This window comes from Pteropus medius, unplaced genomic scaffold (genome assembly GCF_902729225.1).
Source record: "Pteropus medius unplaced genomic scaffold, Ma_sr-lr_union100, whole genome shotgun sequence".
Lineage (NCBI taxonomy): Eukaryota > Metazoa > Chordata > Mammalia > Chiroptera > Pteropodidae > Pteropus > Pteropus medius.
Genome location: NW_024343733.1, coordinates 6,273,847 through 6,295,607, shown reverse-complemented (window position 1 = coordinate 6,295,607; position 21,761 = coordinate 6,273,847). Strand labels below are relative to the sequence as shown.

Here is a 21,761-nt window from a genome sequence, read left to right as displayed (position 1 = left end):
GACTTTGTCAAACTAAAAAGCTTCTGCACAGTAAAAAAAGAAAAGAATCAAAATGCAAAGGCAACCTAGGAATAGGAAAAATATTAGCAAACCACATGTATGCTAAGAGATTAATATCCAAAATATATAAGGACTATGGCCATGCCACCCTGATCAAGCCTGATCCCATCTGATCTCAGAAGCTAAGCAGAGTTGGGCCTGGTTATTACTTGGATGGAAGACCACCTAGGAAGACCAGATGCTGTAGGTGTAAAAAATTAAAAAATTAATTAAATAAATAAATGTAAGGAGCTCATACAACTCAACAGCAAAAAATATATATGATTTAAAAATAGGCAAAGCAAGACATGGAAACAAACAATGTCCATCAATGGATGAATGGATAAAGAAGATATGATAGATAGATAGATAGATAGATAGATAGATAGATAGATAGAATGGGCTATTATTCAGCTATAAAAAGGAAGGAAGTCTTGACATTTTTGACAACATAGATATAACTTGAGGACATTATACTAAGTGAAATAAGTCAGAAAAATACAAATACTGTATGATATCACTTACATATGAAATCTTAAACAAAACCTAACTCATGGATGCAGAGAACAGATTGCTGGTTGCCAGAGGTGGGGATTAGGGAGTGAAATGAGGGAAGGAGATCAAAATGTACAGACTTCCAGTTATAAAGTGAATTCTGGGGACCTAATGTACAGTATGGTAACTATAGCATTGTATTGTAAACTAGAAAGTTACTAAATGAGTAGATCATGAAAGTTTTCACCTCAAAAAAGGTAACTATATGAGATGTTGGATGTGTTACTAACCCTATTGTGGTAATCATTTCAAAATATATAGGTATATCAAATCATCACTTTGTATACCCTAAACTTACATAATATTATATGTGAATTATATCTCAATAAAGCTGGAAAAGAATACCCGAACAACTTCCGAAGAAGATATACAGATGGCAAATAAGCATATGAAAAGATATTCAACATCGTATCCTGGTGGGAATGCAAAATGGTAAAAAGACAGTTTGGCAGTTTCTTACAAAATTAAACATAGTCTTACCATATGATTCAGCAATCGTGCTCCTTTGTATTTACCCAAATGAACTGAAAATTGTGCTCCTTTGTATTTACCCAAATTTGGAAGCAACTGAGATGTTCTTTAATTAGTGAATGGATAAACTCTGGTATGTCCATACAATGGAATATTATTCAGCAAGATATCAAGCCATGAAAAGACATGGAGGAAGCTTAAATGCATATTGCTAAGTGGAAAAAAAAAAACCTGAAAAGGCTCCACATACTATATGATTCCAACTATATGACATTCTAAAAAAGGCAAAACTATGAAGCAAAAAGACCAGTGGTTGCTAGAGGCTTGTAGGGAGAGTGGGATGAGTAGGAGGAGCATAGGATTTTTAAGGCAGGAAGATTATTCCATACGACACTGTAGTGGTGGATGCAGGACGTTACACATTCCTCAAAACCCATAGAATATACAAACAATGAGTGAACCCTAATGTAAACTATGGACTTTGGATAATAATAATGTATCAACATTGATTCATCAATCTTAACAAATGTGCCACACAAATGAAAGATAATAATGATGGGGGACCTGTGTAGAAAAGTGAGGGAGAGAAGGTAAATGGGAATTTTCTGCACTTAACACTCAATTTTTTCTGTAAGCCTACCCGCTCTAAAAAATAGTCTATCAATTTTTTAAAAATTAATGAGAAAATGATAGACCGTGAAAACATGAACAAAAATATAACTAGTGAATACTCAGATGCTCTAAAGGAAGCAAGAGAGCATGAACAAAAAAATGAAAAGGAAGACAGAATGCGTGCACCCTTGCAACCAGCTTACATCCTTTATCAGGCCTTGCATAAAGGTAGTTCCAGCACTGAAGACTCAGTATCATCAGGCCTATTGCATTTGGTGTGGCTACATAGTACCAAAGTAATTTGTTCCCTGGCCATCTGCCCTACTCTGAAGCCTGTGAGCCAGTCATTGCTGTTCATTAGGGGACAAGAACCTGGACGAGAATGTTCTGCCCTTGGGAAAATGTTTTAAACACTCAGTTTTACAATCTGAACAATTTTTTGGTAAGAGCTGAACTTGGATGCCAGAAAGGCAGAGAGGAACTACCCCTGTACTTTGTTATTCTATCACAGGCAACAAAGCTGTGAATAATAACCACAGAAACCCACTGACCTCGGGATCTTTCCAGTTAACTTCTGTAATCATTCATTCAGCAAACATCCAGTAGGCACTGGAGAGCAAGCTGTGAGCAAGAGAATCTGGTCTATCTTCCTTGTGAATTTCTCCCTCACATTCAGCCTTCTGTGGGGAGGTGCCTTCAGTGTGTGGGCTCAAGTTCAGGTCTGGTTCCTTGTAGCAGACAGTGGTGATGAATGTATAGTACATGAGGGCAGGGACAATGCCTGCCTAAGGTTATTCCATACGACACTGTAGTGGTGGATGCAGGACGTTACACATTCCTCAAAACCCATAGAATATACAAACAATGAGTGAACCCTAATGTAAACTATGGACTTTGGATAATAATAATGAGAAAGGTTTCATGGAGGATCCCGAAGGATAAGTGGGACTTGGTAAGTAGAAAGGGGTGGAGTAGTAAGTGCATCACAAGAAGATGAAGACAAGGATGTTTCAGGAAGTAGCCGTGGGGTTGAAAACGTAAGAAGGAGAGTAGTGAGAGATAAGGCAGGCTGAAATCAGACACCTCGATCTACAACCACATTCAAAATCTGAACTTTAACCATAGACAATGGATGGGAGACCACTAAAGGATTTAAACAGCAGACTGACTTTGTTCCCTGATAAACATTTTTTGATCTATAGTACATCTAAAAATGAACTGATTTAAGTCTTTCCCTTTCATATTGAGCATAAATTGGACATTGTCAAAATAAAAAACTTTTGTGATTCAAAAGACATCAAAAAATAAAGACAATATAGAGAAAATTTTGCAAATCATATCTATAATAATAAACTTGTATCTAGAATATAAAAACGATTGCAATTCAATTATGGAAAGACAACTCAGTTTTCTAAATGTACAAATAGACATTTCTTCAAAGGAGATATAGAAATAGCCATTAAGCACATAAAAAGATGTCCAACACCATTAGCTATCAGGGAAAAACAAATCAAAACCACAAAATCACTTCACATCCATTAAATGACTATAATCAAAAAGACATAATTGTTGGCAAGGATGTGGACCAACTGGAACCCTCATACATTGCTGGCTGCTGATGGGAATATAAAATGGTGTAGCCACTTAGTATGGCAGTAGGTACATAAATAATGAAACAATTACTATATGACTCAGCAATTCAACTTCCAGGTGTACAACAAAGAGAAATGAAAACAGGTCTCTTCCCTTAGCTCCCAGCCCAACCAGGGCCCAAGGGCTGTAGGGCCCACATCCAAAAGAGAAGCCCTATTCCCACACCAGAACTCACACCCTTGGCGCCCCCTCTGGTCACATTGAGGGATGCAGGTATGCCAAGAAGTAAGGTGGCCCCCAAGCAGGAACTGTGCACCCTTTCTCCAGAGAAGAGACTTTGTAACTCACTTCATTTCAATGAAATAAAGGAGCTGAAGTGCTTAGTGCAATACCAGGCATATGATGATGAGGCACAAAATAGTTCATTATTATTTTTGTTCTTTTTTTTTTCACTTTTTTAAATTTTAATTAGTTTCAAGTATACAGTACATTGGTTAGACATTCATATAGTTTATAAAACAATCTCCCTAATTGCTCCTTCTCTCCTCTGGTTTTCTACCTTCATTTTTATTCTTAATTAAACGTGGACATTGATAGCAGTGGGCTTTAAGTCATTTTAGGGGAAAGTATGGTTGATGAAGTGCTTGAGATTGAACTGGGAACCAAGTTGGCTTACTCTTTGGAAATAAATTATTGCTAAAAATTTAACAATAACATAATGCATTGATTATATATGCCAGGCCCTATGCCGAGTGCTTTACATACATAATTGCCTGAAATTCCCAACAATCTGGAATCTAGAAACTCAGTGAATTAGACCTTTGGAAGCATTAACTAATAACAATAATGATAATAATAATAATAATATAATAAAATTAATAGAAAATAAATGAGAACCTAGAAGCCCGTACAGTAATCTGAGTAGGAAGGCCCCCTCATTGAGTGATAAAAGAAGACAAAGTTGAGAGAATAGTAAAAATTAATCCCACTTTTCGAGATCTTGATTCTCATTGCATTAAGTTGCTTTTTTATGAAAAATAGGGGGCCGGAAAAGTACCAAATGATTGATCCTGCTACAGATGGGATGCCTTATTTTTTAAAATTAACTTTTTATTTTGAGATAGTTGTAGATTCTCAATGCAGTTGTAAGAAATAATACAAAGTGATCCATATATGCTATATTCAGATTTCCCCAATGGTAACATCTTGCAAAACTATTGTACGATACCAGGACCTCCATGTGGACATTGATGCAGTTTAGATACAAAACAGATTCATCCCCACAAGAATTCCCCATGCCTCCTTTTTATAGTCACATCCACCAGCCTCTCATTTGTTTCAAGCATACTCTTAATTGCTTATTTGAACATTTTTTATGATAGCTGTTTTAAAACCTTTGTCAGATATTTCTAATACCTCTGTCATCTCAGTGTTGGCATCTGTTAATTGTCTTTCTTCAATCCATTTGAGATCTTCCTGGTTCTTGGTGTGATGAGTCATTTTTCATTGAAACCTGGACGTACTAGGTATTATAAGACAGGGTCTTATTTATAGGTTCTGTTTTAGCTGGATTTTCTGACACTGCTTGAGGGGTAAGGGGTCCTGCCTCATGCTCACCAGGTGGGTGTGGACATCCAGGTTCCCCACTTGGGCCCATTAACCTCCAAGGGATGAGGTTCTCTGTACTGCTGGGGGTTGGAGGAGCAGTTGAGTTCCAGTTCCCCATCAGGGCTCCAGTGATACCTTGGTGGCAGGGACCGATGAGTGTCTCATTAGTGCTCCCATGTGACCTCACTGACACCAAGGGTAGGGAGAGGGCCTTTTGGCCACTGAGTGGTGGTGCAAGTCTGCCCTGACCCCACCCTAGTGGGAAGAGAGGGTGGACCTCCTCTTTACTGCTGGGTGGAGAGTGGTAGTCCAGGTTCTGCCCAAATTCGACTGACACTGGGGAGTGGAGGACTGCCTTCCTTGGCATCCAGCAAGGATGAAAGTCCTGACTCCCTACTCAGCCTTCTCTGGTATCACACTACCTGCCCCACTGCCAGAAGAGGGTTGGGTGCCTCATTACAGCCTGGAGAGGGTAGAAGTCAAAACTCTCCACTTGGTCTTTGCTGGTGTGGGTAGGTGATTTATTTAAACAAATGTTCTCTGGTTTTTACTTTATGCCTCGACTCTGTGATGCAGATGAGAAGCAGAGCATTCAGCTGGATTCTTTAAAATTAGGCCAGACGGTGTCATTGTCTGAGTACAGTGAGGAGAATGGCCAGAAGGGAGAAACAAGACTTGAAACCCCGATTAAATATTCTATTAGTCCCTATTTGGGATGGAACTAAATAACATGTGCTGGCAAGTCAGCAGAGGATGGTGGCTGTGAACATGAACTTTGGAATCAGACAGCGCTGGATGCATGTTCTAGCTCTACCATTAATTGGTTGTGTGACCCTGAAGTTATTTCACCTCTCTGAACCTCAAGTATAAAAATGAGAATTAAGTAATTGTCTGCTATTATTTTCATTACTACTTAGAGCCTACTTAGTCACTTCTCATTTGTTCTTCCCAATATCTCTGTAGGGGATACTTTGGCAGATTGCAAAAGATGGCCACAAATTATTCTCCTCCATCTAGCCATGCCCTATGTTGTAGCCCTTCCACATTGACTCCAGCCTTGGTCATGTGACTTGCTCTGGACGATGGGGTATTGGTGAACGTGACACATACAGAGGCTTAAAAAGTGCTCATATGTAGAGCTTGCTCTCTCTTGCTGCACTTGGATCCGAGACACCATGTGAAGATGCCTAGGAAGAAGCTAGCCTGCTGGATGATGAGAGTCCTGTGACCCAGTAGTACCTCTTCACCTCAGCCAGCAGCCTCCAGCCACCAGACATGTGAGAGAGGACATCCTAGCCCACCCATCCATAAGCTGACCTTCCAGCTGACCACAGATGCAGAGCAAACCCACAAACAAGTCAGCCCCCAAAGAAGTGAGCTAAATAATGTATGTTGTTTTAAGCCACGAACACTTTGGGGTGGTTTGTTACACCAGTAGATAAATGATATACAGCCCTTGTCCTCCCATTTTACAGACAAGGAAATTGAAGCTCAGAGAAGCTTGCTGGAAGCCATGGAGCCAAGGCTCAGTCTCCTTCCCCTACACTAGGTAGTGAGGCCCCCTCTGCCATCCCCAGCCCCCTGAAGCAGGGCCAGTTATTGATAAGGCAGCTGGCAGAGTGAGGGCTGTGCTCACTGCCTCAGCTCAGTGACTCACTGGGAGACCTGGGCCATGCCTTTAACCTCTTTAGCCTGGTGGACCTGTAATCTGCTGCTCAGAATATCTGTAGAACTATGTCCAGCCTGGAGCATGGGATGGAGACCCACACAGTAAGCTGGAGGACACAGGCTCTTTGAGAACTCACCATTCACTGGAAGATCCTCAAATGTTCATCAGTCCCATTTTCCCTCTGTGACCTGGCCACCTACTCTTTGTATCTGATGGCCAACATGGAGGACCATGGATGTATGAAGTTTCTAAAATTTCCTTGGACAAGATGGAGTAAGAATGGCAAAAAATAATCCACAGTATCCTTGACAGAGCACACACACCCTGTGTTGCAGACTCTGGGTTTGGCACTGTACTCGCTTTACCTGATTTTATTCCCCCACAAAACCTGGATTGACTCTCACAGCCAGCCATCAGCTTGTCCTGCTCTGTCACCACACCTTATCCATTCACATTTCCAAAAACGCAATCTCCTTCTCCCCGTAGTCGCAAGTTCCCCAAATGTGCTCAGTACATATGATCCCAATGAATGGCAAAGTCTTATTTTTGCCATTACCAAAAAGAAGAGGAAAATCTGCCATTTCGTGAGGGGGTTGGGATGAGAGTGGCTTTGAACTTATAGCACTGAGTGCAGCTGTATTTTGCACATCCTAGGGATGGGCAGTGGAAACATAAGTCCTAAAGGATGTGGCTACATGTCATAGGTGATTCGGGATTATCCATGCTTCCTTTGAGTAAACCTGTACAAGACTCTAAAATAGGAGCCAGGAGGGAGAAAATGTTTCAGGCTTTTGGGGAGATGTGAACCACCCCAGTCCCCATCACCAAGTGTGGCCAGAGAGCCAAGAAGTGGATGAGGCTTCCTGCTACCCAAGAGCTCCTTCCTGAATTTTCCCAATCCCCACAATTGTTCCCTGTAGAATCCCCAGCACCCGGTAGAATGCATGGCACATAATAGGAATTGAATAAAATGTATTGGTTGAACAAGACAATTTCACCATTTGAGATGTGACTCTGGTTTAGAATGTCTTTTGATCCATAAGAGTTTTTACAGCAGAGATTCTTAACTTAGGGTCCAGGAAGCCCCTGAAATTGTATGCAAAATACAATTGGGGAAGGAAGGGCCCATAACGAATATTTAACATATTCTCTAGAGTGTACGAGATTCCCATAAATTGAAAAACACAGAGTAAATCAAGAAGCAAGCATGCTTAAAAAAATGATCCTAAACCACCACCATTCCATTAGAATGACAGCATTGTACAACCAGAGAGACATTTGGGATAGCCCTTGATGGATGTCTTGATGGGACAAGTAGGAGATTATAGGACATCCCCTGTCCTCCACCTTTGGTCCCTTTTATAGACTAAAAAATAGCCACGAGACTGAAGTGCTTATTCTTGCTATGCAGTCTGGTACAGCTCTCTTGTTTATTCAGCCAACATTAACTTGGGCCCCACTGCGTGCCACGCTCTGTGCTAGACGCTGGGACACATGTTTCCTGTCCTCAGGGTTCCCAGTGTAGAGGGCATATAACAAAGTACCCATTGAATGAGTCTGTCTTATTCATCTCTGTATTCCCCAAGCCTCATCCAGTGGCCAATGCACAGTAGGAGCTCAATAATTAGTAACTGCTCTGGTCAGCAGTATAGTATGGTGGTCAAGTCTCTGGCAATTGGAATACAGAAAACCTGAGTTTGAATCACACATCCTGTCTAGTTATGTGCTATGTGACTCTAGATAGGTCACATCATCTCTCTGAGACTCAGTTTCCTCGTGTGTAGGATGGGACTTACATCATAGGGTCCTGTGTGGGTTTTAAGGAGCTAATTCATGAAAAGAGCCTGGCAGACACTGTGTGCTCAACAGCTTATATCTATTGGGGTTAATATTGTCACCCTAATGTCAGTGAGGCCCGGTAAACACTCTGGTCTCCATGTACCTTCTGGAATATGAGGGATTGATCATACAACTGTTTCTACCAAACTAGGATCCTAGGAATTAGAAATAGTGGCTGTTTTAGGTGGGTGTAGAGCACCACCTAGTGAGGAGAAAGGGAAATTAATCAAAATGTCGCAGTGACAAACTGCGCAGTACAAGGTGACTCCAAATCTAAGTCAATTTTTCCAATGGGCTAATAATAAATATTTCCCAGTGAGAAATGAAGATTTGTTGGGGTTTTCCTACTTATGTAAACTTTGTGGAAATAAAATATGCACTTATAATATTTATTTGTTTAGACACAGCCATGTATTTTGAAATGTTGTACTGAGTATTAGATAAGTATTACTCTTTTCCACTTTTACATTTCAAAAACTGTTTCCTACTCAAACTATTCACAGGCATCTCCAGCATCAGTATTTTCCTCATCTCTGAGGCAGTTTTTGATTCTTCTAAGCCAGTTTTCCAGGACCCAGTATCTTCTCTTCCATCAAGCAGAATGGGAGACAGGCCTTTCTGAATATTGAAGTTTTTGACAAACCACAGTGATACGCTCAGGTGGCGTTAGGATATTTTTAAAATGCATCCTGTAAGTAGATATTTGTGACCTTCACGATATTGATGGGACATTCCACCCACAAGAACAAATGTAAGGTCCTCTTTTAGGAGTAATTGCTCAATTAATTATCTGCCACTTGTTTTACAGATTCAGAGGGTTGCCTTTTTAGGCCTCCAAAACTTGCATTTATTGAGATCTTTTAAGGCCATTGTAGATTTCCCAAACTGTCCTTTGCTGTTCAAAATCAAGTATTTGAGAGAACCACCAGTGGAAACTTCTTAAAGACTTCCTCTTTTCTATAGGTTATTGGGGATGAGGCAGAAGTTCAGCTGGGTATAAGGAACAAAGCAGCAAATAGAGAGTGTGTTCGATTTCGCTCTTAGAGCTCAATCCATCCCAGTTCCAGGACCCCCGAGGCTCCGCCCAAGCCTCCGTCCAAGCCTCCACCCCAGCAGTCAGGCAACAGCACCTCCTGGCCCAAGGGGCAAACACAATCCAGTTCCAAAAGAGGGTGGCGTCTTCTCTCAGTGTTGCATGAAATGGGACCTGTGGGGAGACCTGCTCCAGGACAGTCTGGGAAATGCTCAGACTGAGAGCTTGAAGGGAGGCGCGAGGGGGCGCTCATTCCCCTCTCCCAGCCATTTTTCCTGGCAGCTTTAAACAGGAAGCAAAAATGAGCTCTGCAAATTCAGTTTCAGTTTCCAAACATTACGTGAGCAGGGAGGACCTATCAGGAGAGCTGGCTTCTGAGCCTCGACAGGGCTGGGCAGAAGTGGAGAAGATTTATTCCAAGGGGGAGGCTAGTCCCCACAGAAATGGAGCCCTGCTGGGACCTGTATGAGACCCCTGCAGACAGTCTGGACACCTTTGTGTGTCAGAGCCTGCAGCCCCAGAGGGACTGGAAGGAGGAAGTGCAGGACGCCTGGGAGAGAATCCAGCGGTTCTTGAAGGATCAATGCTTCCGTGATGAGCTGATTGCCGACCAAGAAATTAGGGTGCTGAAGGTGGTGAAGGTGAGCCCATGGGGACCCTGGGGGTTTGAATCCCAGCTCTGCTGCTTTGGGACTGTGTGACCTTAGGAGAGGGATCTTCTCCCCCAGGCTCAGTCTCCTCCTCTTTAACCCAAATTTGTTGTTATCAGGAATAAATGTGATAAAGTGTAGGAAAGTGTCTTTAAACAGTAAGTTATCCTACAAATCTAAAGGATGATGATGATGATCATAATTGACCAGAGAAAAATTCTGAGGTGTTCTAAATTAAATTACAGAAGCTGAAGAGTGAGACAAAGAGGCAGGAATAATTAATCAGTTAATAGCTGTGGGCCAATAACAAAGACTGCTCACAATTGCTAAATGTATATTGAAACTTTGAATCAACCTCCAAGTGTCTATTAGCTGACCACTAGACTTTGCACCTTGCATATGCAAGAACTTGCAGGACTATTGCCTGTAACCATTCAAAAGTAATAAATATTTCTTCTTTAAACTGTGCTCATATCATATAAATGCCCCCTGCTTCACCTTTTCCTTCTCCCATTATCTGTATCCAATTTAAATTCTTTCAAAACAACTTACCTCTTTCTTCCCCAAGAGATAATGTATAAAAATGCTTGTTAACTCCAGGACTGGGAACATGCTTCTTTTCTACCTGGCGTTGCTGCTGCTGGTCTAGCCTTCATGCCCTGGGACCTGGTCCTTTTCTGGCTAGCATATGGCTCAATAAACTCTTTCTTTTAAAAAGGCTTTCAGCCATGGGAGTTAAATTTTTTTGTTTAATATAATGATATTTTATTTTTATATTATTGTTATTATTACTACTAGGGATCCAGCTCTCTGAGTGCCAGGGAGGCAGATGGAATATGGATAACAGGTCTCTATAAAATTTATGCTTTTGTTTTCTATTTAAGAAAACCTACTTTACCCCCCAAGTCATAATCTCCTATATTTTTCTTCTAAAATAGCATTATATTATATTATATAGTTATATTAGCAATTATGTAATGCCAGAGTGTACTTCTAGGGTTAAGTGAATTTCAACACCATGAAATTCAACACCAATTTATAGCAAAGTTCCTCCTGAAAAAGTACTAACTTGTAATTCAACTTCTAACATATCACCCTAAATCAAAAGTGTCTTGACCATAAGTCCAAATTGTTCTCATTTTGCTAGAATGAAAGACATCTGACATTAACTTAAGTAAATCAGTCTCTATCTGGGGGTGGTAATGGTTGCCAAGGGTAAGGCTGAAGAGGAAGAACATGCAGCTTTAAAGAATCTTTAAATAAAAAGTTGAAACCAAAGATTCAGGGGTGTTTTCCGCAAACCATGAGCTTCCAAACAGAAATTCAAGCTCTGTAGTTGCTTTAAAAGGTCCAACTTTGCACTTGTGGACTCTAGAGCTCCATCAGCATCTTTGCTTTCAGGACCCAAAACTGAAACAAGGAAATTCCCATCAGAATCAGAAATAAGATGTATATTCTCTGAAGGATGGGTTTGAAAGTATTCAAGTATTTTAACATATGTTCTAAATAAAGCTCTTCTACGTAATGCAGGATGGAATGAATCTACCCCATGTCCCCCAGTGGGGACTGAAGCCCTACACCAAGGGAGGGAGGATCCTTGGCTCCATGCAGGAAAGAATTCAAGTGCACGCCAGTTAGAGACAAAGAAAAGTTTATAAGAGAAGGAATAACACTCCACAGACAGAGCATGCTCTCTTCTCAGAGTCAGAGAATGAGACCCCAAGTGTTTGAGGAATTCGATTTACATCTGATTCTTAGTTTCTATAAAAATTCAAGCTTAAAGTCTTTGTTTTTCTGTTTTCCTTTCAAGGTATGGACATGTAGAGTTAAAGGTATGGGTACATAGTTCTTAGTAATCTCAGCAGGAATCTTCCTTTGTTCTGTAGGTTCCCTCAGGGTCTGGCCCTAGGACTGATCAGACAGGTTCCCGTGTCTAGCAGCACATTGAAGGCTCTGAATATAACCTGGTTTAGTATTTAGTCAATTTTTATAGTTCTCATGCCGTTTCCCCATATCATATGAATTCGAATATACTGTTTCCATTAGAGACATGCCATTTATGTTATTCCAAGTACCCACATGTTGAAGCTCCCATCCTCATCTCTACAGGTAGAGACTGTTAATCTAGAAAAAATTATTTTCCCTTTTCTCTTGTTCTCTCAATGATCTCTATTTCCAGAAGCTTAAACACCTCTGGAATAACTATCTCCAACGATTTTGAGCAGCATGGAAAATGCCTAGAGCAAAGTATTTATGGAGTTAAACACCCTATTTTGATAAGCAAACACCCTATTTTGATAAGCGCTGGTAAGCAAGCAATAGCAAAAAGGGAATGTGTTTATTACATTTCTGTTTCTACATTAGGAAGAAGGAAGAGGGCACATTGCACACTGCACACAATTCAACATTTCTCTCTGCCTTTCTCGACCTTGTCAAGCACTAGATTCTGACTTGCATCTTGTTTTCTTGGTTTCACCATCTATATTGTGGTGATAGTGGTGTATCTTTCTAGAGTTAAATGCTGATTTAATATGATTTCCTATGGAGAGTCTTCTGGGACCAGTAGTAGCTTATTCAAAGTCATCTCTTGCTGTGCTTAATCATTGCCACTCTCTGATACTCATATTTGTCTTTTTTCTATTCTGTTTCCTCAGATCAAGAAACCCAATGCCAAAATTAAGGTCACCTGGGAACCTGAGGTCAAAATTACTTCATGATTTTTAAAATTACATGAGTAATACATTTAATCACAAAAATATAGGAAAATATGAAAAAATTATAAAATGAATGACCGTACTATGCATAGATAAGCACTACTAACATTTTAGTATATTATGATCACATTTTATGTGTTTATAAATAACTAGAAAACATTTTATTTCATATGAATTTCTAAATATATTTTAAAAGAGATTGTAAACTTCTGGTGCTGGCCTAGGTGGAATAAGGCTCTTACAAACCTGTCACGAATTATAACTAAAATTCTGGAGAGACAGACAAAAGAAAGTAGTTGAGAATTCCAAAAGTAAAATAAGCAAGCAGATTAAGGACTGAAGTTAAAACTTGAGTAACAACCTGTAATGAGGGTGATTATGGTGGGACAAACTATTAATATATGCAACAACATGGTTGGTTATCAAAAGCATTATACTGAGTGAAAAAAAAAAGCTAGTGTCAAAAAGTCACATACCATATTGGTTTCATTTATACAATGCTTGAAATGACAAGACTGTAGAGATGGAAGACAGATAAGTAGTTTCTGGGTTTTAGGGATGGCGAAAGGGAGGGAGGTAGCTATGACTCTAAAAAGTAGAATGAGGAAGGAGAATGGAATAGTTCTGTATCTTGGTTTCAGTGGTGATGACAGCTATCTACACATATGATAAAATGTCATTGAACTAAGCAGAAACATTGTATTGATGTCAATTTCCTGGGTTTAGTAGTCTACTAATTTATGTAAGGTGTGGCCTTGGGAGTGGAAGTAGGTAAGGGATACTTTAGACCTCTCTGAATCATCTTTACAGCTTCTCGTGAATCTATTTTTTCAAAATAAAAGCTAAAAATATATATTTGTGTATACACACACCCAAAATATGTGTACAAAATACATACACAAAAATATGTTTGTCTAGGCCAGAGCTGTCTAATAGAACTTTCTCCAATGATGGAAATGGTCTATATATGCACTGTCCAATATAGTTAGGTGGCTATCAAGTACTTGAAATGAAGCTAGTGTAACTGAAGAACTGAATTTTGTATTTCATTTCAACTAATTCAGATTTAAATAGCTACATGTGAGTCTTAGCATAGATTGGGGCATCAAACATTTATGGAATGGTATATAAAAAGCTGGTAACTGGTTGGCTTTGGAGAAAGAATTTAGGGTCTGGGGTGCAATGTAGTTTTATATTTCACTTATATCCTTTGAACTGTGTACCATGTACTTAATTTTTCTAATCAATGAAAAGATGTGGTAATACCCACTGAGAAGGCCCCCATGTATGATGGAGACCAAGGACTCCTTTTGGGACCTGTGTAAACAGCCTAACATAGGTGCCTCTGGCTTCACCCCCACCTCAAAGCAACACGGCTCAGAGGAGGTGAAGCTCAACATTGATGTCCTCCCCAGGGCGGCTCCTCTGGGAAGGGGACAACACTAAACTATAGCTCCGACGTGGATTTGGTCCTGTTCCTAAGCTGCTTCTCCAGCTTCCAAGACCAGGCATGTCTCCGTGAGGCCATCATCAGCATCATCGAGGAGAAACTGACTCACTGTAGCAGGAGCTTGGCCTACAACATCACTGTGGCCCAGCACAGAGAGAGAACCAGGGTCCCCCGCTCCCTTTCCTTCGAGGTCCAGGCCAGGAAGAACAGTGACATCATTAGTGTGGACGTGCTCCCGGCATTCAATGCTATTGGTAAAGACATTGATGGGTTGGGTCCAGAGAAACTAGTCAGGGGCCCTTCACCGCCAACCTGACCTTGGAAAGGGGTTTGTGAAAGTGGAAACTGATAGGATGAGAGTAGAGTTTGCTCTTTTTCAGGCAGATGAAACGCATATGTTGTCATGTGCCATTGCGGGGATATCTCCCAGATAATGGATTCCTACCCAACCCAAGGAAGAGGTTTTTCTCTGACCCTCTGGGAGACCTCGGGGCAAGCAAACACTTCATAGTCTTTAGAACAATGTCTTCAAATTTTGGCTCCAAGACTTACTAATTGTGTGACTTTGGGCAAGCTATTTAAAACCTCCAAGACTCAATGTATCAACCTGTTAAATGGGATAAAATATCAGGTTGAACCATAGGAAATAAACAATATTTGACCATGTTTGACCCACACACACAAAAAATAGCATTTCCTATGGTTCCACTTAATATTACCTACTTCGTGGAGCTGTTCTCGGGATTCCACGAGCTTAGCCTAGTGCCTGACACATGGTAAGTCTTTGGTCAATGTCAGTTATTTAAAATTTATGTGACTTTTGAGTAGGCTACCAAACCCTCTAGGACTCCACTTATTAGTTGTAAAATGAGAAAAATAATGCTCTAGTGAAGATTGCATGAGATAATGTCTGCATGTTCTATATACTATAGTTCTCTCCATCTTCCTCACCTCGAAGAATAGGTTTTCCTGACCAGGTACTTTTCTCTCCCAGGAAAATTTCCCCCAAACTCTAAACTACCACCAGAAATCTATGAAACCTTAATAACTAGTGGCGGTTGCCCTGGGGAGTTCACACCAAGCTTCACAGAGTTGCAGAGGCACTTTGTGAAAAGTCGCCCTACTAAGCTAAAGAACCTCCTGCGCCTGGTGAAGCACTGGTACCTGCAGGTGAGGAGCTGGGTCTCTGGCTGGGAGGCTCAGGGGCAAGAGGGAGGGCAGGTGCATCCTAGCATTTTTTTTTTTTAAGGAAAAGAAACAGAAGCAACCTAACTATCTCAGAATAGGGAGCAGGTTAAACAGCATTGGTGAAATAGTATAATTGGAAACTATTTGCAAAGTATAGAGCACTAGACAAAGTTTTGCATTATTGTTGTATCTGTTTGCTCGTTGCCATATTCTTCTGAAGTGTTGTGTCCTGGTGATTGCCTCCTGGTTCCAGTGACATGTTCTTCCAGAGCGATTAAATGATTTCTGATGTGCATAAACATGATTTTCAGCAGGCTTCACACCTCAGGCATTTTGGATAACCATAACAAAAACAACAATAATAAAGCTATCATTTATTGAGCATTAATTATGTTCTGTGATCTATGCTAAGTGCTCTGAAAATTTTTTCTCGTTTAATCTGTCCAACGGCTCTTCCATGTATTATTCATTAACCCCATTTTGGAGATAAGAAAAATGAAGTTCAAACGCTGAAGTGGGGCTGAGTTTGAACCCAAAAGTGTCTGACTCTAGAACTTGTGCTCTTAATCAACAACTCTAAACATTTTTCATAATATTATTTTTCTGACTATTTGAAAAATACATTGGGCTCATTATAAAAAATTCAAGTAATGCAAAAAAATAAAGCACAAAAAAGAACATAAAATTCACATGAAATCCCTGAGATAATACCAATAATGTTTTTTTTATGGTGACATTGGTTAATGAAATCCAGTAAGTTTCTGGTGTACAATTCAATGATATGATACTTTTTTTTTAAATTAAGTTTATTGGGGTAACATTGGTTGATACAATTATATAATTTTATATAATTGTAACATATATACATTTTTTGGTGACTATTTTTTCATACCTTTCTTTTTATCTGTATTCATGACAGTCATGCACAGATCTTACGTAAGTGGAATCATATTATGCAAACTCTTTTCATATTCTACTTTTAAAAAATATATTTGCTTACTGATTTTTAGACTTGAACTTTTGAGAGTTATCTATCAATGTATTTTGCATATTTTTCAATGGGATATTTTGTCTTTTTCTTATCAGTTGTAAGACCTCTGTAAATCGTAGATTTTTACCATTATTTCTCATGTGTTGCAAATAGTTTTACAAATATATCACTCATCTAATCACTTTAATTATAGTATCTTTGACAACATAATTATTTCTAATTTTTAAAATACACAAATATGTCTGACTTTTATATGTTTCTCATCTTACCCACAGTACATATGTAATCTCTTAATTTTTCTTCTCATGTATTTAATATATACTTTAACTCCAGCTGTAATGTATTTTGATATTTGATATGACTGTCTTTATTTTCTTACAAATGGTCCACAAGTTGTGCCAGTATCATTTACTGAATTATGCATCTTTTTTTTTATTAAACTGAACTTGTGTGCCCTTTGAAATAGTTTGTCGATTATTGATAGTCTTATCGATTATTAAATTCTTATATCTACTGGAAACGAATTTTGGTTTATCTATTCTATTACCCTTGACTGTTGTTTATTCTAATGCCAAAAGCATACCATTTTTTTTAAAACTACTTTATATGATATAGCTGAGAAGAAAAACATCAACATTTCTATTTTTATCTTTCATAATTTTCTTGGATTTCCAAGGCATTTATTCTTCCATCTGAATCTTAAGATCATTTTATCCAATTAAAAACATCACTGGGAATCTAAAATTGCAATAAATTTCTAAATTAATTTTTGAAGATTTGAAAATTTCACATTATTCTTTCTCCTTCATCTTTCAGTTCATTCTGATTTTACGTTTTCAGTGTGTCTGTGTGTTTTAGTTTTCTTCTGTTATATCCTGTATTCACTCTATTATGTTGCCTTCCCCATTCCAACTGAATATCAGGTTGATGAGGCCAAGAAGACCCCCAAGAGTCCCCAACTTCCTCTTTTATTGAAATTTTGATGCCCCCAGGACATAGTTCATCTAGACCCCAAGCTGCTGGGCTCACGGCAAATTTTATGGATGTGCTACATAATCTAGATATAAAATGAAATTGAGGAAGTATTACTGGGACCTAGAAACAGAGTGACCTGGAAAGTCCCAAGTCCCAAGGTAATGATCTCTCATTCCCTCCCTCCCCACTCTCCCTCTCCAGTACTTGAAACATAAATATCGAAAGGTAGCATTGCCCCCAAAATATGCACTGGAGCTACTGACCATCTATGCCTGGGAAATCGGTACAGATGAAAGTGAGAACTTCTACCTGAATGAAGGGTTTATAGCTGTGATGAAACTCCTCAGAGATTATGAAGACATCTGCATATATTGGACCAAGTACTATGATTTCCAAAATGAGGTTGTCAGAACCTTTATCAAACAACAGTTGAAGGAACCCAGGTGAGTGTGTTGGTTGCATTACTTTCAGATTTAAATAGCTACACATGTGAGTCTTAGCATAGATTGGGGCATCAAACATTTATGGAATGGTATATAAAAAGCTGGTAACTGTGGTTGGCTTTGGAGAAAGAATTTAGGGTCTGGGGTGCAATGTAGTTTTATATTTCACTTATATCCTTTGAACTGTGTACCATGTACTTAATTTTTCTAATCAATGAAAAGATGTGGTAATACTCACCGAGAAGGCCCCCATGTATGATGGAGACCAAGGACTCCTTTTGGGACCTGTGTAAACAGTCTAACATGGGTGCCTCTGGCTTCACCCCCACCTCAAAGCAACAGGGCTCAGAGGAGATGAAAACCCAACTTAAACAGTTTTTAAAATAAAGGTGATGTCTTGGCTTTTGTACCTGAGAAATCCAAAGATAAATGAAGCTGGTGTGATTCAGACGTTTGCTATGTCATCAGGGTCCCATGTATGAACTGCTCACTCTGCCCTTCCCTGGGTTCTACCTTTGAATTCAGGCTAATTCCTTCATGGCTGCCTCAGTTCCGGCCTTCTCATCTGGGTTCATACCTTCTGATACAGGAAAGAATGTTCCTTTGCCCTGGCATTCCAAGCAGAATCCCTGAGATTCATTCTGATTGGGCCACCTTAGATTATACCTACCATCTTGAACCAAGAGCTTCAGCTTGCAGGGAAATCTCCCCAGAGGCATGCACAATCTCACAGACTTGCGTGACAGAGGACAGAGTCCTGAGCATGATGGGAAATCACTCCCCTTCTCTCTCCCAGGCCTGTTATCCTGGACCCAGCTGATCCCACCAACAACCTGGGAAGGGAAAAAAGATGGGACCTGGTGGCCAAAGAGGCTGTTCATTGCCTGAGGCAGGCCTGCTGCAGGACTGAAGATCCCCACCAAGGCTGGCACGTACAGGTACCACCCTCATCCTCACCCCAGTGTCATGACTCAGTGATGACCTCACTGCAACCCGCTATGAATCTCCCCAGCTCCTGCCACAGCACCTATAAGTCCCCAGGACAGGCAATATCTCTCATGGTGCTGCATCTGGGCTTCAGTTCTTTCACCTATAAAATGTGCAGGCAATTTCTGCCCTGCTGTATGACCATTTGAGGGAGACAGTCAGAGCATTTACTCCATACATACATCCTGTGGGGTAATAGTTCTCTTAGTATAGGTTTTCAAAACCTCAACTTCTTACTATTAGAACAAGAGATTTAATAGATATATCCCAAAACCCTAACTGAAGAACATAGGAGTCCACTGCAGACAGCAAGCCAGCTGTGTGGCCCCCCTGTGCATGGCTTGGGATCACAGCAGTCCTGGGTCTGAACACCACATGAGAATCCAGGACTCAAAGACCGGAGCTCTCCTATGAGCTCAACTGAGAGATCTAATTTCATCAACCTGATAGTTCCAGAGAAATCTTATTGCCAGTCCTACATTTCATATTCTGTAGGTAAATTCTGAGCCCGGCCTCAAAGGCAAACCTGCAGCAACTGAAGCAAGGCAGGTAACTAATGCATCAGAGGGACCCGCCACCCAGCCATGTCCCATTGGCTGGAATGTCCAACAGACCAGGGGACTCCTGGAAGAAAAGATTCATGGAATAGTCTTCCAAATCTTGCTAAGAACCCTCCCTATAATTATTATTTTTTGTGTGGGGGTGGGAGGAGAAAGGGAAAGAGGTGATACACATTCATAGCAAAAAAAAAAAAAAGGAAAAAGAAAAGCAAACTGTTTCAAAGGACACACAATTAAAGTACGTCTGCCTCCCATCCTGATCCCCAGTCTCTCAATTCTGCCCTCTTCCCAACATGCACTTATCTATTTCTCGCATTTCTTCCATGTATGTGCCACCTACACACAAGCACATGCTTGTATCTAACCGTATGTCCTATTTTGTGTGTGTATTTTTACTTTTATTTACTTAAATTATTAGGTAATTCAGTTACTCTATTGAATTATCTGAAAGACAATTCCATATTCACACATATAGACCTAAAAGGCGTAACCACAAAACAAAGTCCAAACCAGGATATTTTTAAGCATGAAATGGGATGCAGTTAATTATGCAGGACAAGGAACATACACTAAGACTGCCCTAGACGAGTGGGAATATCAAGTCCTCCTGGGTCAATAGCTATATCATAATCTAATGAATGAAAAAATATCTTAACTTACATAACAGTGCCCTACTCATAAATTTTTAGGATGCTTTTAGACTTTTGCTATTACAATGAATATCCTTGAACATACATCCCAGCGCCTGCCATATGTTAAATTATTTAATCTACAGTAGTAGCCTTATGTTTACATATGGAGTAGATTCTAATGTTATCTGCATGTGACAGGCGGAGACTCTGAATAGGTCAGCATAGAAGGAATGGTTATTTGGAGAGCTGCTGCCAGTTGTCACTCTGCTTGGAGTGAGTCAGAGGATAGAGGATGACCTAGCAGTCCTGTAGCCTAGGATGACCAAATGTTCTGCTTTGCCTGGGATAGTCTTGCTTTATGCCTATTAGCTGAGATAATTATTGATAGCACTTCCTTTTATTAAGAGTATCTTGGTAGGCAATAAATCATGTCATCAGTAGCCAGAAGGCGGAGGATTTGAAGACAACAGTCAGGAATACCAGAAACCCTTATCTGCTCCTCCCTTCCAGGGAGCAAGGGATGTGCAGGTGATGGTGAAACAAACAGGAAAAGAGGCCTGGAAATTCTGGGTGGACCCCTACAGTCCCATATGGAAGATGAAAGTGGAGATCAAGAAGACGTTTGGCCTCAGCGGGCAGCAGCGTCTCTCCTTCCAGGAGCCGGGAAGGGAGCGGCAACTACTCAGCAGCCAACGAACCCTGGCATATTACGGGATCTTCTCTAAGGTCACTGTCTGGGTGCTGGAGACCTTCCCTTCTGAGATCCAGGTCTTTGTGAAGGACTCTAGTGGCCAGAGCAAGCCTTACGCCATCCACCCAGATAACTCCATCTATGACTTGAAAAAAGAGATTGAAGAGGCTGGAGGACCTGATGTGGCAGATCAAATACTAAAGTTCCAGGGTCGGAAACTGTGGAATCGTCGCAGCCTCTCAGACTTGCAGATCGAGGACTGTGACACCATCACACTCATTAGGAGAGAACACAGTTCCCCATGAGTGCCCACAATCAGGCTGCTCATGAGGTAGACTTCGATGGTCTTGTCCCCCTATCTCACCCTTTCTACCCAGACTACTATTCTTTTCTGAAGCATAAATATGAACGTATGCCTTCCCTGCTTAAAATCCTCCAATGACGCCTATTACCTACAGAATAAAGTTCAAGTTCCTTTGCTTGGCATTTAGAATCCTTGACAATTTAATCCTTGCTTACCCCCTTAATCTCTTCTCACCACTCTCAAAACACACCAGATGTGCCCAAACATATGTAACTCCAGAATACCGAATGCTGGGTCATAACTCCATGACTTTGAGTCAGCTCTCAAAGTATGGACCCCAGACCAGCAAAATCAGCATCACCTGGGAACTTCTTAGAAATGAAAATTCTCAGCAACTATCGTAGACTCACCTGAGTCTGGTTCTCTGGTGGTGGGACTCAGCAATTTGTGTCTTAACAAGCATTCCAAGTAATTCTGATGCACACTCGAGTCTGAGAACCACTGCTATAAGCCCCATATAGCTCACCAAGTCATATTCTGAACTTATCCCATTCTATATCCATGTCAGACTTCTGTGAAAGCACTTAGAACCTTCATTGGATTCCTTTGTTAAATCATCTATCCACCTCTTCTCATGAGACTTGACAAGAACTGTGTCTTATTCCTGTGTCCCCATGGTCAAGAATGGTGCCTGCCTGTCACAAATGCTTAGCATGTGCTTGTTGAATAAACAAATAAACTAAAGAATGACTTCGAA

At 40.3% G+C, this 21,761-nt stretch overlaps 1 protein-coding gene and 1 pseudogene across 1 annotated transcript; both read left to right on the top strand.

Annotated features, from left to right (window-relative positions):
* Positions 1–131: 131 nt before the first annotated feature.
* LOC120606925 (uncharacterized) lies at positions 132–250 on the top strand (annotated as a pseudogene).
* Positions 251–9,726: 9,476 nt separating this feature from the next.
* LOC120606808 (2'-5'-oligoadenylate synthase-like protein 2) lies at positions 9,727–21,761 on the top strand. Its single transcript, XM_039868352.1, has 7 exons — positions 9,727–10,060; positions 12,724–12,768; positions 14,199–14,487; positions 15,228–15,403; positions 17,589–17,830; positions 18,627–18,768; positions 20,520–21,761. Exons 1-7 carry the CDS (start codon positions 9,863–9,865, stop codon positions 21,003–21,005), a joined length of 1,578 nt encoding a protein of 525 aa, XP_039724286.1. The 5' UTR covers positions 9,727–9,862; the 3' UTR covers positions 21,006–21,761.

Coding starts and splice junctions, on each gene's coding strand:
- LOC120606808 (XM_039868352.1), top strand. CDS start 9,863: ATGGAGCCCTGCTGGGACCTGTATGAGACCCCTGCAGACAGTCTGGAC. Junction 12,769..14,198: donor AGGTCACCTGGGAACCTGAG/GTCAAAATTACT, acceptor TGTCCTCCCCAG/GGCGGCTCCTCTGGGAAGGG. Junction 15,404..17,588: donor TGAAGCACTGGTACCTGCAG/GTGAGGAGCTGG, acceptor CTCCCTCTCCAG/TACTTGAAACATAAATATCG.